Source organism: Geotrypetes seraphini, chromosome 1, assembly GCF_902459505.1.
Source record: "Geotrypetes seraphini chromosome 1, aGeoSer1.1, whole genome shotgun sequence".
NCBI lineage: Eukaryota > Metazoa > Chordata > Amphibia > Gymnophiona > Dermophiidae > Geotrypetes > Geotrypetes seraphini.
Genome location: NC_047084.1, coordinates 125840458 through 125855599, shown reverse-complemented (window position 1 = coordinate 125855599; position 15142 = coordinate 125840458). Strand labels below are relative to the sequence as shown.

General features: G+C 45.4%; 1 protein-coding gene across 2 annotated transcripts in view; it reads left to right on the top strand.

Annotated features, from left to right (window-relative positions):
* SEC24D (SEC24 homolog D, COPII coat complex component) overlaps window positions 1–15142 on the top strand; it is a 255374-nt gene that overhangs the window by 218740 nt on the left and 21492 nt on the right. For both annotated transcript variants that reach the window (XM_033938041.1, XM_033938046.1), the window contains exons 20-21: window positions 5036–5215; window positions 7208–7399. In XM_033938041.1, the coding sequence (XP_033793932.1) occupies window positions 5036–5215; window positions 7208–7399 (372 nt within the window). The remainder of the gene's footprint in view (window positions 1–5035; window positions 5216–7207; window positions 7400–15142) is intronic.

Here is a 15142-nt window from a genome sequence, read left to right as displayed (position 1 = left end):
TGGTACTATACTCTAGTATGCTTAAAAGCTATGTTTGGTAAAGGTACAGATCTGTGTTGGAGGAAGTGTGGATTTCAAGGATCCTTTATTTATATTTGGTGGGATTGTCCCAAGGTACAAATATATTGGGAACAGGTAATGAGCTTTATATCTGAGGGGATGGGGGCTTTCAGGTGTGTAAAACTAAAGAATGTTGTTTTTTGAATATGGTTACATTAGATATAGTAAAACATCATAGGAAATGGCTAGATCTAGTTATGACATCAGTGCGTATGGTATTAGCTTCAAACTGGAAAAAAAAAGATATACCATCTATCAAGATAGTACAATCCAAGCTAAATTTTGTATATAATGGCCCTGATTCTATATAGGATGCCCGGGAGGGGCATCCTATACAGAATCGGGCCTACAATAACCCCGATTCTGTAACCGGTGTCCATGTTACAGACGCCGGTTAGAGAACCAAGTTAGAGTAGACGCGGCCGCTACACTTATCGCAGCAAGAGATCTCCCTGCCGCAATAAGTATAGCGGCCACCTGTCCGATGGCCGGCAGGAGGGTGCCCAACCCCTCCTGGTGGAAAGCCGCACCCCCTCCAGATCCCCCACGCTAACGCCCCCCCGCGCTTCCACCCCCCCCGATGACTGCCCTAATCTCTCCCCCAAATAACCTCTAAATTGTTGGCCGGATGGACAGGTCTAGCTGCCGTCAAGCCGGCAGGCCCGCCTCATCGAAATGAGGTGGGCCCACTCCTTCCAGGCCCATCCCCGCTAAGCCTAAGGCTTGATTGGCCCAGGCTCTAGAAGCCTAGACCACTCAGGACTTAGGCATAGCGGGTCCGCCCATCGCCACTAAGCCTAAGGCTTGATTGGCCCAGGTGCCTGGGCCAATCAGGCCTTAGGGTTAGTGGGGAAGGGGCGGGCCTGCCTCATTTCAATGAGGCGGGCCTGCCGGCTGGACGGCAGCAAGACCCATCCATCCGGCCAACAATTTAGAGGTTAGTTAGGGGGAAGGTTAGTTGGGGAGGTTAGGGGGATCATCAGGGGGGTGGAAGCACAGGGGGGCATAAGCGTGGGGGTGCGGCTTTCCGGCAGGAGGGGTTGGGCACCCTCCTGCCGGCGATCGGGAGTTTGGGGGGGGGAGGTGCTGCTTTCCAGCAGGAGTGGTTTGGCACCCTCCTGCCGGTCATCTGGAGTTTCGGGGGGTGTGGCGTTCCAGCAAGAGAGGTTGGGCACCCTCCTGCTGGCGATCGGGCAGGCAGCCGCTATACTTATCGCAGCAGGGAGATCCCTTGCTGCAATAAGTATAGTGGCCGCGTCTACTTACAATGTAAGCCAGCATTGTAAGCGTCTCTTCCTCTACTAGGGAGATGCGTAGGGCTGCCTAGGTTCGAGCTTAGGTGAGCTTATACGGTCTTGTGGGCCTCCCTAGGCTCCCAGAGGCGCCTTCAATATAGTCAAATATCGTCATATAATAATAAACTTTTATTAGTCATGACAGGGGTTACCATTCAACATATTACCAACAATTGGAAAAATTACAAGAATCTTAATTACACATTCTGCTGGAATTCATTATGCCATATTTTTAAGATGGAAAGAGCAATAACAATACAAAAAGGGACATATAATAACTTTGTAAAGATATGGGGGCCATTGGCAAAGTATTGTGATGAATAGACATCAATTCTTTTCTTTTCTTTTTTAGATCTATTTAGCACACTCAAGGGGGAGGGTGGATATGGAGTGTAAGTTAATAAGATATGTTATCATATGTTATATAATATAGTACACTCTATTTTAGTTGAAAATGTGATGAAGGGTGGGTGGGTGAGTGGGTGGGTTTTTTTTGTTTTTTACACTATTAGATCTTATGTGTTAGATATTATGGTGCTATATTGGAATTACTTGTATGATATATTTTTGTGCACTTGTTGTTTGATTTGAAAATGAATAAAGATTTTAAAAAATATATATATAGGCGGCCTGCCCGGGGAGCATTTTTTTTTAAAAGCGTGCATCCCGATTGGCTGATTAGACAGCTGTAAGACGCTTACATCTGCCTAAAATCGGGACGCACTTTGTAGAATCAGGGCCAATATGTCTAAATTAACTACGATGAGAATAAACCAGATAACTACATTTCAAAAAATATGGTCTACATATAAAACGTGGGAAGAATCTTTATATTGGAATAGATTGTAATGCTTTGAATCTATGAAAGATATGTCATCTCCTGGGCTTGTGGGGGGGGTAGTTGGATGGTTGGGGGGTTCATAGGGGAGATTGGATTTTGTAGAGATGTAGATAATCATATTAGGAATGAATGTGACTATTGTTATTATTATAATAATGTATATGTCTATTGTGAAGTTGGATTTTAAAATTTTTGTACTCGGAAATAGCTTAATAAAGTATAAAAAAAAGGAAAGATAAGAAGAAAACCAAGAAAGAACAGAGCCCTGAAATCCAAGTGAGGATAGGATGTCAAGGAGAAAGTAGTGGTCTACATTGGCCAAAGCAGCAAATAGATCAAGAAAAATAATGATAAGTGTAGAGGCCTTTGGATCTGGCTAGGAACAGGTCATTGGAGACTTTAGCAAGGGCAGTTACCGAAGAGTGCAAGGGTGAAAGCCTGATTGGAGTGAGTCAAGAATAGCTAGGGATGACAAAGTCAAGGCATCAGTGGTGAAGAGCATAAGAACATAAGATTTGCCGTTGCTGGGTCAGACCAGTGGTCCATTGTGCCCAGCAGTCCGCTCACGTGGTGGCCCTTAGGTCATAGACCAGTGCCCTATTTGAGTCTACCTATACCGGCGTATGTTCTGGTCCAGCAGGAACTTATCTAACCTTTTCTTGAATCCGTGAAGGGTGCTTTCCCCTATAACAGCCTGGATAAGAAGGGGAGGAGGGGAATGGGGTGATAGTTGTATACTGGAAGAAATATTTTTGAAATATGAGATGAAAAAATGTTAAAACTAAAAAGAAAGGAGACACAAGAACATAAGCAATGCCTCTGCTGGGTCAGACCTTAGGTCCATTGTGCCCAGCAGTCCGCTCACGCGGCCGCCCAACAGGTCCAGGACCTGTGCAGTAATCCTCTATCTATACCCCTCTATCCCTTTTTCCAATAGGAAATTGTCCAATTCTTTCTTAAACCCCAGTACCGTTCCCTGCCCTTTTACGTCCTCTGGAAGCGCATTCCAGGTGTCCACCACATGTTGGGTAAAGAAGAACTTCCTGGTATTTGTTTTGAATCTGTCCCCTTTCAACTTTTCTGAATACCCTCTTGTTCTTTTATATTTTGAAAGTTTGAAGAATCTGTCCCTCTCTACTCTCTCTATGCCCTTCATGATCTTGTAAGTCTCTATCATATCCCCTCTAAGTCTCCTCTTCTCTAGGGAAAAGAGACCCAGTTTCTCCAATCTCTCAGCGTATGAAAGGTTTTCCATCCCTTTTATCAGACGTGTCGCTCTCCTCTGAACCCTCTCGAGTAACGCTATTTCTTTCTTAAGATACGGCAACCAATACTGGATGCAGTACTCCAGATGCGGACGCACCATCGCCCAGTACAATGACAGGATAACTTCTTTCGTTCTGGTTGTAATACCCTTCTTGATTATACCTAGCATTCTATTCGCTCTTTTAGCGGCCGCTGCGCACTGTGCCGTCAGCTTCATTGTCATGTCCACCATTACCCCCAAGTCCCTTTCTTGTGTACTCTCATTCAATAACATCCCCCCCATCGTATAGTTCAAGTTTCAAGTTTATTAGGATTTTATATACCGCCTATCAAGGTTATCTAAGCGGTTTTACAATCAGGTACTCAAGCATTTTCCCTCTCTGTCCCGGTGGGCTCACAATCTAGCTAATGTACCTGGGGCTAAGGAGGACTGAGTGACTTGCCACAAGGAGTCACAAGGAGTAGCGCGGGGTTTGAACCCACAACCCCAGGGTGCTGAGGCTGTAGATCCAACCACTGCGCCACACACTCCTCCACGAGTTGTACCTCGGGTTTCTGTTTCCCACATGTAATACTTTACATTCTCAACGTTGAACTTCATCTGCCATCTCGTCGCCCATTCCCCTAGTTTGTTCAAGTCCCTTTGCAATTCTTCGCAGTCCTCTTTAGTCCGAGCTCCACTGAATAGTTTGTTGTTGTCCGCAAATTTTATTATCTCTCGCTTCGTCCCTGTTTCTAGATCATTTATAAATATATTAAATAGAAGTGGCCTGAGCACCGAGCCCTGCGGAACACCACTCGTGACCCTCCTCCAGTCCGAGTAGTGGCCCTTCACTCCTACCCTCTATTTCCTACCCGCCAACGAGTTTCTGATCCATCTATGTATGTCTAAAAGAGAAATAAACCCACAGGCCTGGACTCTCAATGTTTCTAGGGATTCATGTTGTGTGTTGGAATTTGGTTTTGTACCGAAAATTGTGATTCTTATGTTATGCGTGTCTTTCAATGCTCTTGTGAATAAACAGTTTATACAAAGAGAAATAAACCCCATCAGTTAAGTTTGTTAAATCTGCTGTTTTAATATAAACACATCAGTGGTGCTATGGGTGGGCACAGGCCACCCACGACAAATCAGCTTTGGCCATCATTCTCCCCTCTCTCCCACATCTGGATCGAGCATTTGCCCTGCTCATTGGCCCACAGCCCAGAAACTTCCCCCTCTCTCTAAACCCCCTTCCTGGTATACCTCGTCACACTTGCAGGCAGGGGCAGTGAAGCTCATCCCGCAGGTTTCCCTCTGCTGCGACCTGGTAGAAAGAAAACAGGAAATGACATTGGCAAGGGCAGAGGAAATCCTGCAGGGCTGAGGTACACCAGGAGAGGGAGTTGCTTGGCTGTGTTCAGGAGAGGATGGCAGCAAATGCCAGATCTAGGGTCAGAAGGAGAGGAGGTAAGATGCAGGATAAAGTGTGTGTGGCGGCAGCGGTAGTTTACTGACTTACGAATCTCTACATTTGCAATAATCCTAATTTGAGTATGCTAAATGCATTTATAACCCCTCTGTCTCTTTCAGCTCATCCTCCCAGATTCCATGAAGGTGCTGCCTGTCTACATAAATTCCTTGTTGAAGAGCCATGTTTTGGTCAGCAGCACTGAGATTTCAACTGATGATAGAACTTACCAGCGGCAAATAGCCATGTCTATGGGCGTTGCTGACACACAGCTGTTTTTGTACCCACAATTCCTGCCCATAGTAAGTGTTTATGTTCCCTTAGAAGATCCTCTCTCAGTACCTCTTCAGGACTAAGATATCCATGCAAGTGTGTTATGAATTTGTTCCAGAACATCTTAGATTCTTTTTGGACCTAAAGAAGTTGACTATTAGTACATCACAAAGGGCCCCTTTTTCAAACCACAGTAGGGATTCCTACACGGTAAATGCAATGCCCCCCCCCCCCCCTTTAGTTCCTGTGGGCTGCATCGCATTTGCTGTGCTGGGACTCACTACCGCAGCTTTGTAAAAGGTTCCCAAAGTTAGTTACCAAGATTTTGGAGCCAAAAAATGGGGGACTTGGCTTACATTTGGGTCAGTGTCCCCTCCTAGACCTGTTGCAGGCCTCTGCCGGACCTTCCATAAGATCTGGTGGGCCAGGACAGGAAAGAGCCCTTCTGCCTTGGCCAACCCAGCCTCTTGCCTCCCCCAGGCACCTTTAAAATTCCCAGTGGTCCAGGAGAGGAGGTATCCTTCCTGCCTGCTCTCTCATCTGACTTTGCCTTCCTTTACCTCCTTCCTGCCTCCTCTCCCATCTGACTTTGCCTTCCTTTACCTCCTTCCTGCCTCCTCTCCCATCTGACTTTGCCTTCCTTTACCTCCTTCCTGCCTCCTCTCCCATCTGACTTTGCCTTCCTTTACCTCCTTCCTGCCTCCTCTCCCATCTGACTTTGCCTTCCTTTACCTCCTTCCTGCCTCCTCTCCCATGACTTTGCCTTCCTTTACCTCCTTCCTGCCTCCTCTCCCATGACTTTGCCTTCCTTTACCTCCTTCCTGCCTCCTCTCCCATCTGACTTTGCCTTCTTTTACCTCCTTCCTGCCTCCTCTCCCATCTGACTTTGCCTTCCTTTACCTCCCTCATGCCTCCTCTGCATACCTTTTACAGAGAATTTGCGACAGCCAAGCACTAGCAGCTCTCCATGGAGCAGGAGAGTGGGAAGGCTGCTCCTACTCTGCTTCACCGCTGGACCACCGAGGATTTTAAAGGTATACAAGGGAGGGAGGAATGGCTTGGCTTATATTCGAGCATCTACCATAATTGTAATTTAGTGAGTTGGGTATCTTTAGTTAAGCCTTTATTTATTTATTTTGTAATTCTTCTAGATCTCCTTTATCTTTCACCTACTCCTCTTTTTTGAACTGAGGAAGTTAAGGGTTTTTCCTTTAATATTTCCTCTATAAGAATAAATGATCATTGTTTTGATTTACCTGGAAATCCTTGCTGTTTTTCTTGTACACGTGTTTTGACTTGTGTTGTAATGATTTAAACTATAAATTTAAAAATATTTACACTGAAATATCTGCACATTAATTATTTTGCTGGATTTGGAGAAAATTTGAAGAGGTAATTTGCTTCTCAGTTAAAGTAATTTTTTTTTTTATCTTTAAATCCCCCCTAAATACTTTCACTAATGTTTTATAGGACAGATGATTACATTTTTGAAGCACTTGTTTTTAAGTTAAAAAAAAGGGTTTTTAGGTTGATGGCCCAAAATTCTTTTTAACAAGATAAAGTGAAATGAATCAGGTGTTGTATGATGTTTAGTCTTTATAAAAATAGGCTTAAGAGGCACTTTTTGCAAAAGTCCGGCCCATCAAGTCTGCCCAGTGTCATTTGTGGTGCAGTCTTTCCCTTATTTCCTCTCAGCTAGAGATCATGCTGCAAAGCTGAAAGGGAATAGATTCAATTAAGGTGTTAGATATTTCTTCACTGGAACAGCAAAGGATGCATGAAAAGGAGTCTTGGTGGTTAAGCTATGAAGAGAAAGGTAGCAATAACACTGGCCAGACCAGATGAGCCTTCTTGTGCTCCTATCTCTGGAGCAGTGTCAACCCTGCTTTATTTAATGAGTGGAGGAGCTTTGAGCATTATTATCTAGAAAGCAAATTAAAATCCTGACTACTGAAGTGTATTAATTTCATTTGCTGACTTACAAAATGCACTCACTAGTCATTTTTATTTGTTCTATCTAGCACTTCCTGGATGTAAAGAGTGACACAATGCCCTCTACAGTGCGTTGCTCAGAAGATCGTCTGTCAGAGGAAGGTGTCTTCTTACTGGCCAATGGCCTGAATGTATTTCTGTGGCTGGGGACAAGCTCTCCCCCAGAGCTCATCCAGGGAATTTTCAATGTACCTTCCTTCGCACACATCAATCCAGATACAGTAAGTAACTCCATCTCTACTCATGCGTCGGTTCAATGCTGAAAAGAAATAACTAAGCTGCTCTGATAAAAGTGACGTACAAATGATACATGAACTAAAATTTATTGGAATGCTAGGGACAGGGAGGGATAGGTGAGGGTTAACTGGCATTTTTGTGAATTGCACTAAGTTGCATTTATGCTTTAAGATCCCGAGTGTATGCTCTATATCAGTGGTTTTCAACCTAGTCCTTAGGGACCACCTGGCCAGTCAGGAAATACACGGATGACACCAAACTATTTAGTGGAGCTCGGACTAAAGAGGACTGCGAAGAATTGCAAAGGGACTTGAGCAAACTAGGAGAATGGGCAACAAGATGGCAGATGAAGTTCAACGTTGAGAAATGTAAAGTATTGCATCTGGGAAGCAGAAACCCGAGGTACAACTATACAATGGGAGGGATGTTAGTGAACGAGAGTACCCAAGAAAGGGACTTGGGGGTAATGGTGGACATGACAATGAAGCCGACGGCACAGTGCGCAGCGGCCGCTAAGAGAGCGAATAGAATGCTAGGTATAATCAAGAAGTGTATTACAACCAGGACGAAAGAAGTTATCCTTCCGCTGTATCGGGCGATGGTGCGCCCACATCTGGAATACTGCGTCCAATATTGGTCGCCGTACCTTAAGAAGGATATGGCGTTACTCGAGAGGGTTCAGAGGAGAGCGACACGTCTGATAAAAGGGATGGAAAACCTTTCATACGCTGAGAGATTGGAGAAACTGGGTCTCTTTTCCCTGGAGAAGAGGAGACTTTGAGGGGATATGATAGAGACTTATAAGATCACGAGGGGCATAGAGAGAGTAGAGAGGGACAGATTCTTCAAACTTTCAAAAAAATATAAGAACAAGAGGGCTTTCGGAAAAACTGAAAGGGGACAGATTCAAAACAAATGCTAGGAAGTTCTTCTTTACCCAGCGTGTGGTGGACACCTGGAATGCGCTTCCAGAGGACGTAATAGGGCAGAGTACGTTATTGGGATTTAAGAAAGGATTGGACAATTTTCTGCTGGAAAGGGGGATAGAAGGGTATAAATAGAGGATCACTGCACAGGTCCTGGACCTGTTGGGACCGCCGCGTGAGCGGGCTGCTGGGCACGATGGACCCAGCAGAGGCATTGCTTATGTTCTTATGTACACAATGAAAATGCATGAGAGAAATTTGCATGCACTGTTATCTTAGTATGCAAATCTTTCTCATGCATATATATTCATAGTGGATGCACTGAAAACCCGACTGGCCAGGTAGTCCCTGAGAACTGGATTGAAAACCACTATTCCAGTGCAATAAGTGAGACATTCTAGACAATAGGGTTATTTTCCTTTAGCTGCATGCTGCAAAAGGAATCCACACTGGATTTTTCACACTGCCTCTTTTATACTTCACTGGGCTATGTAGCTCCACCTTCAATTCTTTCCTTCTGCACACATGTCTGCAGATGTGCTTGTTCTACTCTCTCCATTTTATTATGGATCTTGGACTTTCTTCAGTTGGGCTACAAGCTGGAATTTGCCCGGCCTCTGCCAGATTGGTTCGTAAATTCTACTACAGGTCGATCGTTCAAGGAACTCAAGATTCAAGCCACTGTTCAGTGTTGACAGGATATTCAAGCTATTGAGCCATGCTGCATGAACACTCAGGCTCAGGCAGATGCTCTATCTACTTTCTCATGCCCAAGAAAAGCTCAGAAATTGGAGGCCTCTTCTGGATCTTTAGCTCGTGAATCCGGCTCTTCAGGTTCCCCGCTTTCAAATGTAGGCCATGCATTCAGTCATTGCAGCAGTGGCCTCAGAAGAGTTTCTAACCTCTCTGGATCTCACAGAAGCATTGAGCACATTTCCTTTATTCTGGCCCACTGCAACTTTTTGCGGTTTCATGTTCTGGAACAGCACTATAACTTCTCGGCTCTACCTTTAGGGCTGGCGACAGCGCCCCAGTCCTTCACCATGCTGATGGTTGTCATGTCAGCCTACATGACAAAAGTGGATCTCCAGATTCACCCTTACTTGAGATGCTTGAGGACCTGGGCAGGATTGTCAACTTCAGGAAGAGCTTTCTGACACTCACACAGTTGCTGGAATACCTGGGAGTTCTCTTAGTCTCAGCTGCAGGCTGCGTCTATCTAAGGGAAGTCCGCAGGCAGAATCTGCCCAAATTTCTTCCCTTCTACAATGGCCGGCTCCGTCGGCATGGGATTATTTTCATGTTCTGAGATCCATGGTTACCATGCTGGATGTGGTTCCTTGAGTGAGGGCACACATGCATCATCTTTAGCATGCTTTGCTATCTCGCTGGGCTCTGCACAGGGATGCTCTGCAGGACTGTCTACCTAGGACTCTTGAAGCTCGAGCAAGCACAGACTGGTGGCTTCTTCTGTAATCGCTTCGCAGGGGGGTACTGTTACACATTGCTTCTTGGAACGTGGTGATGACGGATGTCAGCTTTCGGGGCTGAGGAGATCATTGCAATCGTTGTCCTGTTGAGGGTTATTTGATGCTGTCACATCAAAAATGGTCAATCGACTGGTTGGAGCTCAAAGCCATTCGACTGGCTCTAATGAGATTGCAGAAGACTCTGAACATATAAGAACATAAACAATGCCTCTGCTGGGTCAGACCTGAGGTCCATCATGCCCAGCAGTCCGCTCACGCGGCGGCACAACAGGTCCAGGACCTGTGCAGTAATCCTCTATTTATACCCTTCTATCCCCTTTTCCAGCAGGAAATTGTCCAATCCTTTCTTAAACCCCAGTACTGTACTCTGCCCTATTACGCCCTCTGGAAGCGCATTCCAAGTGTCCACCACTCGTTGGGTAAAGAAGAACTTCCTAGCATTCGTTTTGAATCTGTCCCCTTTCAACTTTTCCGAGTGTCCTCTTGTTCTTTTATTTATCTGTAAGGCCAAGCGGTCAGAGTCTTCTCAGACAATGCAATAGGATACGTCAATTATGAGAGAGGAACCAAGAGCACTCCTGTGGCTCAGGAATCCCGCCTTCTTTTTCTTTGGGCGGAACGTCATCGCCTAGTGCTAACGGCAGCGCATGTGGTGGTGAATCTGTGCAAGTTGGCCATGTCCCCAGAGATGTTTCAAGTGATAGTGGGGCACTGGGGCCAGCCCTGCTTTGACCTCATGGCCATGGCAAGTAACAAGAAAGCAGATTGCTTCTTCAGTCGAAAATCCAAGCCCAGTAGCGCAGGACTTGACACTCTGGTGCAGCTGTGGCCTCAGGATAGTCTCCTGTACATTTTTCCTCCTTGGCCAGTGTTCAGCTGGGTCATTCAGAGGATCGTGGTTCATCCAGGATGTGTCATTCTGGTGGCTCCAGATTGGCCTTGTAGACCATGGTAAATAGATCTGATGTGTCTGCGCAAAGGTCGCAGGCTTCTGCTGAGCATCTGTCCAGACCTTCTCACCCAAGGTCTGGTATCCCTGGAGGTTCCGGGTCACTTTGCTCTTACAGCATGGCTCTTGAGCGCGCAGCATTAGAGCACAAAAGATAGTCTGCTCTGTTTGTTAATGCTCTTTTGAAGTCTAAAAAGTCATCCTTAAAGTGTCAGCTTATGCTAAGGCATGGAAGGCCTTCCAATATTGGTGTGCCCAGGACCAGGTGGGCCCTTATTCAACTCCGATCTCGCTAATTCTCGCCTTTCTTCAGGCTAGGTTGGATTCAGGCCTCACTGTGGCTTCTCTTCGGGTCCAAGTGGCTGGACTTTCCTGTTTTATATTCTGGGAGCGTCAGTCTTCCTTGGCAGCTCATCCTCATGTCGCTAGATTCTCTTCATGTCAGACCACAGGTTACCCATTCTTTCCCTTCTTGGGACCTTAACTGGGTGTTGTCTAGCCTTACCAAGGCTCCTTTTGAGCCCCTTCAAGATGCTTCCCTCTTGGACGATGCTCCAGACCATTTTTCTGGTCACCATTAATTTGGCGCGTCGTATGTCAGCACTGCAGGCTTTGTCTTACAGGGACCTTTCTTTCATATTTCAGAGGCGGAGGTTTCCATTTGGACGGTTCCTTTCTTCCTGCTGAAGGTAGTTTAGGTTTTTTATGTGAATCAAGAAGTATATTTGCCTGCCTTTCATTTGACAGGTTTCAAGACACATGACCGCCTGTTGAAGAAACTGGATGTGCACAGAGTTTTTCTGCATTATCTGGTGGTCACCGAGTTTCATCTCTCTGACATAAGAACATAAGAATTGCCGCTGCTGGGTCAGACCAGTGGTCCATCCTGCCCAGCAGTCCACTCACACGGCGGCCCCCAGGCCAAAGACCAGTGCTCTAAATAAGTCCAGCCTCACCTGGGTACATCCCAGTTTAGTAGGAACTTGTCCAGCTTAGTCTTGAAACCTGGAGGGTATTTTCCCCTACAACAGACTCCGGAAGAGCATTCCAGCTCTCCACCACTCTCTGGGTGAAGAATAACTTCCTTATGTTCGTACGGAATTTATCCCCTTTCAACTTTAGAGAGTGCCCTCTCGTTCTCCCTACCTTGAAGAATGTGAACAATCTGTCTTTATCTACTAAGTCTATTCCCTTCAGTATTTTGAATGTTTCGATCATGTCTCCTCTCAGTCTCCTCTTTTCAAGGGAGAAGAGGCCCAGTTTCTCTAATCTCTCACTGTACGGCAACTCCTCCAGCCCCTTAACCATTTTAGTCGCTCTTCTCTGGACCCTTTCGAGTAGTACCGTGTCCTTCTTCATGTACGGCGACCAGTGCTGGACACAGTACTCCAGATGAGGGCACACCATGGCCCAGTACAGTGGCATGATAACCTTCTCCAATCTGTTTGCTATCCCCTTCTTAATCATTCCTAGCATTCTGTTCGCCATTTGTGCCGCTGCAGCGTTTGTGCTGACTCTTGCAGTTAAGTGGAGCGCTCCCGCTTCCATGATTTCCAGATGGATCCATAGGGCCATTTAGTCAGCCTACCTTCTTTATGGAAAAGAGTCTCCTGTTTCTGTCAAAGCGCATTCTACCATGAGTATGGCTTCTTTGTGGACCAAAGCTTGATCTGTCTCTCCTGAGATCTGCAGAGCAGCAACATGGTCTTCTCTTTATACGTTTGCCAAATTCTAGGGTGGATTTGATGGCAGAGAGGTCCTTTGGGTCCTCGGTCTTAAGGGTCATCGCAGCAAGCCCTCCCTAGCTTTTGGGGGTTCTACGTTTGTATGTCCCTACTGTGTAGAATATCTCACCTATTGTACTGGAAAAAGAGATTATGTACTTACCCTGGTAAGCTCTTTTCTAGTGGATAGGCAAGACATTCTAGACTCCTGCCGTGTCTTTACTGCGCCTGTTTACAGTTTTATTATTATTATTAAATTTCATATTTCAATGAAATTAGCAACGGGAGAAGGCAGCAAAAACAAGAAATTAGTTTAACAAATAATATTATAAAGGAAATAATATGGACCCCATCTTCTTTTCTTTCTATATTCTGATTCGTTCCTTAAATCTCCTGTACAGTTTTCAGTCTGTTTATGCTTCTCCAAGCAGATTCTTGGATGCCTGTCAGCCCTTGGGGGCTGGGAAGAATTTGTATATATGTTTATCCCAGGACAAGCAGGCAGCATATTCTTAACTGATGGGTGACGGCACTGACGGAGCCCCGGTACGGACAATTTTAGAGTGATTGCACTCTAAGAACTTAGAAAGTTCTAGTTAGGCCGCACCGCGCATGCGCGAGTGCCTTCCCGCCCGACGGAGGTGTGCGGTCCCCAGTTTCTTAGTTTCTGCGAGCTAAGAAGACACATTTTTTTCCACGGTCGTTGAAATTTTTTCTGCCTTCCCGCTCGCGCGTATTTTCTGGAAGTTTTACTTCCTTGGGTTTTTTTCATTTCCTTTCATTCATCTTTTTCAAACCTGACAGCTTGGTTTCTCTCGGGCTGACTTCTGCTCAAACATCTCTCTCTCAGCCTGTTCGTCACATTCTGGATGCCTCCAGGAAGCCGGCCACTCTCCAATGTTATCAACAAAAGTGGACTCGCTTTTCTTTGTCTTCTTCATCATCATAATCTCACTTCGCTATCGGTAGAACAGGTGTTGGATTATTTGCTCTCTTTGTCTGACTCTGGTCTCAAGTCTACATCCATCAGAGTCCACCTCAGTGCCATTACTGCTTTTCATGAGCCCGTTCACGGAAAACCTCTCACTGCTCATCCTTTGGTTTCCAGATTCATGAGGGGCCTTTTCAATGTGAATTCACCTCTTAAGCCTCCTTCGGTTATCTGGGACCTTAATGTGGTTCTCTCCTCTCTCATGAAGCCTCCTTTTGAACCATTGGCCACAGCTCATCTCAAACTTCTCACTTGGAAAGTGGTCTTCCTTATTGCTCTCACCTCTGCCAGGAGGGTCAGTGAGTTACATGCACTAGTTGCTGACCCACCTTTCACTGTTTTTCACCATGACAAGGTGGTTCTTCGTACTTATCCTAAGTTTCTGCCTAAAGTGGTCTCTGACTTTCACCTCAACCAGTCCATTGTTTTACCTGTGTTCTTTCCTAAACCTCATTCTCATCCTGAAGAACATGCTTTGCATACTTTGGACTGTAAGCGTGCTTTGGCTTACTATCTAGAGCGCAGCAAACCTCACAGATCATCTCCACAGCTTTTTCTCCCTTTTGATACTAATAGGCTGGGTCATCCTGTTTCTAAATGAACGATTTCCAACTGGCTTGCTGCCTGCATTTCATTCTGTCAGACCAGACTGTCAGACCGGACTCGCACTGGAAGGTTCTGTCACGGCCCATAAGATTAGAGCTATGGTAGCCTCTGTAGCTTTCCTCAGGTCAACCCCTATTGAGGACATCTGCAAGGCTGCTACCTGGTCCTCAGTTCATACTTATACTTCTCATTACTGTCTGGATACATTCTCCAGACGGAATGAACACTTTGGCCAATCTGTTTTATAAAATTTGTTTTCCTAATGGCCAACCGTCCCTCCATCCCTCTTTGTTAGCTTGGAGGTTAAGAATATGCTGCCTGCTTGTCCTGGGATAAAGCACAGTTACTTACTGTAACAGGTGTTATCCAGGGACAGCAGGCAGATATTCTTACGTCCCACCCTCCTCCCCGGGTTGGCTTCTTAGCTGGCTTATCTTAACTGGGGACCGTGCGCCTCCGTCGGGCAGGAAGGCACTCGCGCATGCAAGGTGTGGCCTAACTAGAACTTTCTAAGTTCTTAGAGTGCAATCACTCTAAAATTGTCCGTACCGGGGCTCCGTCGGTGCCGTCACCCATCAGTTAAGAATATCTGCCTGCTGTCCCTGGATAACACCTATTACGGTAAGTAACTGTGATTTCCAATTATTGCGGAGTAGTTTTTAAACTCCTTTGAAGCCTATTTGGCGGTTAATGGTACTGTTTAGTTACTGTTTGAGCCTGTTGCTACAGGTGCCTCTACTTCACGTTAGTACTGCCCAATTCAGGGAAAAATATTTCATAATATCTTTATTCATTTTTAAATCAAACAACAAGTGCACAAAAATGTATCATAAATTAAATCCAATATAGCACTGTAATATCTAACACATAAAATCTAATAGTATAAAACCCCTCCCCCCACCCATCCTTCATCAAATTCTCAACCAGAAAACATTATATTATATTATGTAATATATTATAAACATAGCATTTTAAATTTCACCCTAAATCCACCCTCCCCCTTGAATGTGCTAGATAAGTCTAAAAAAGAAAAGGAAAGGA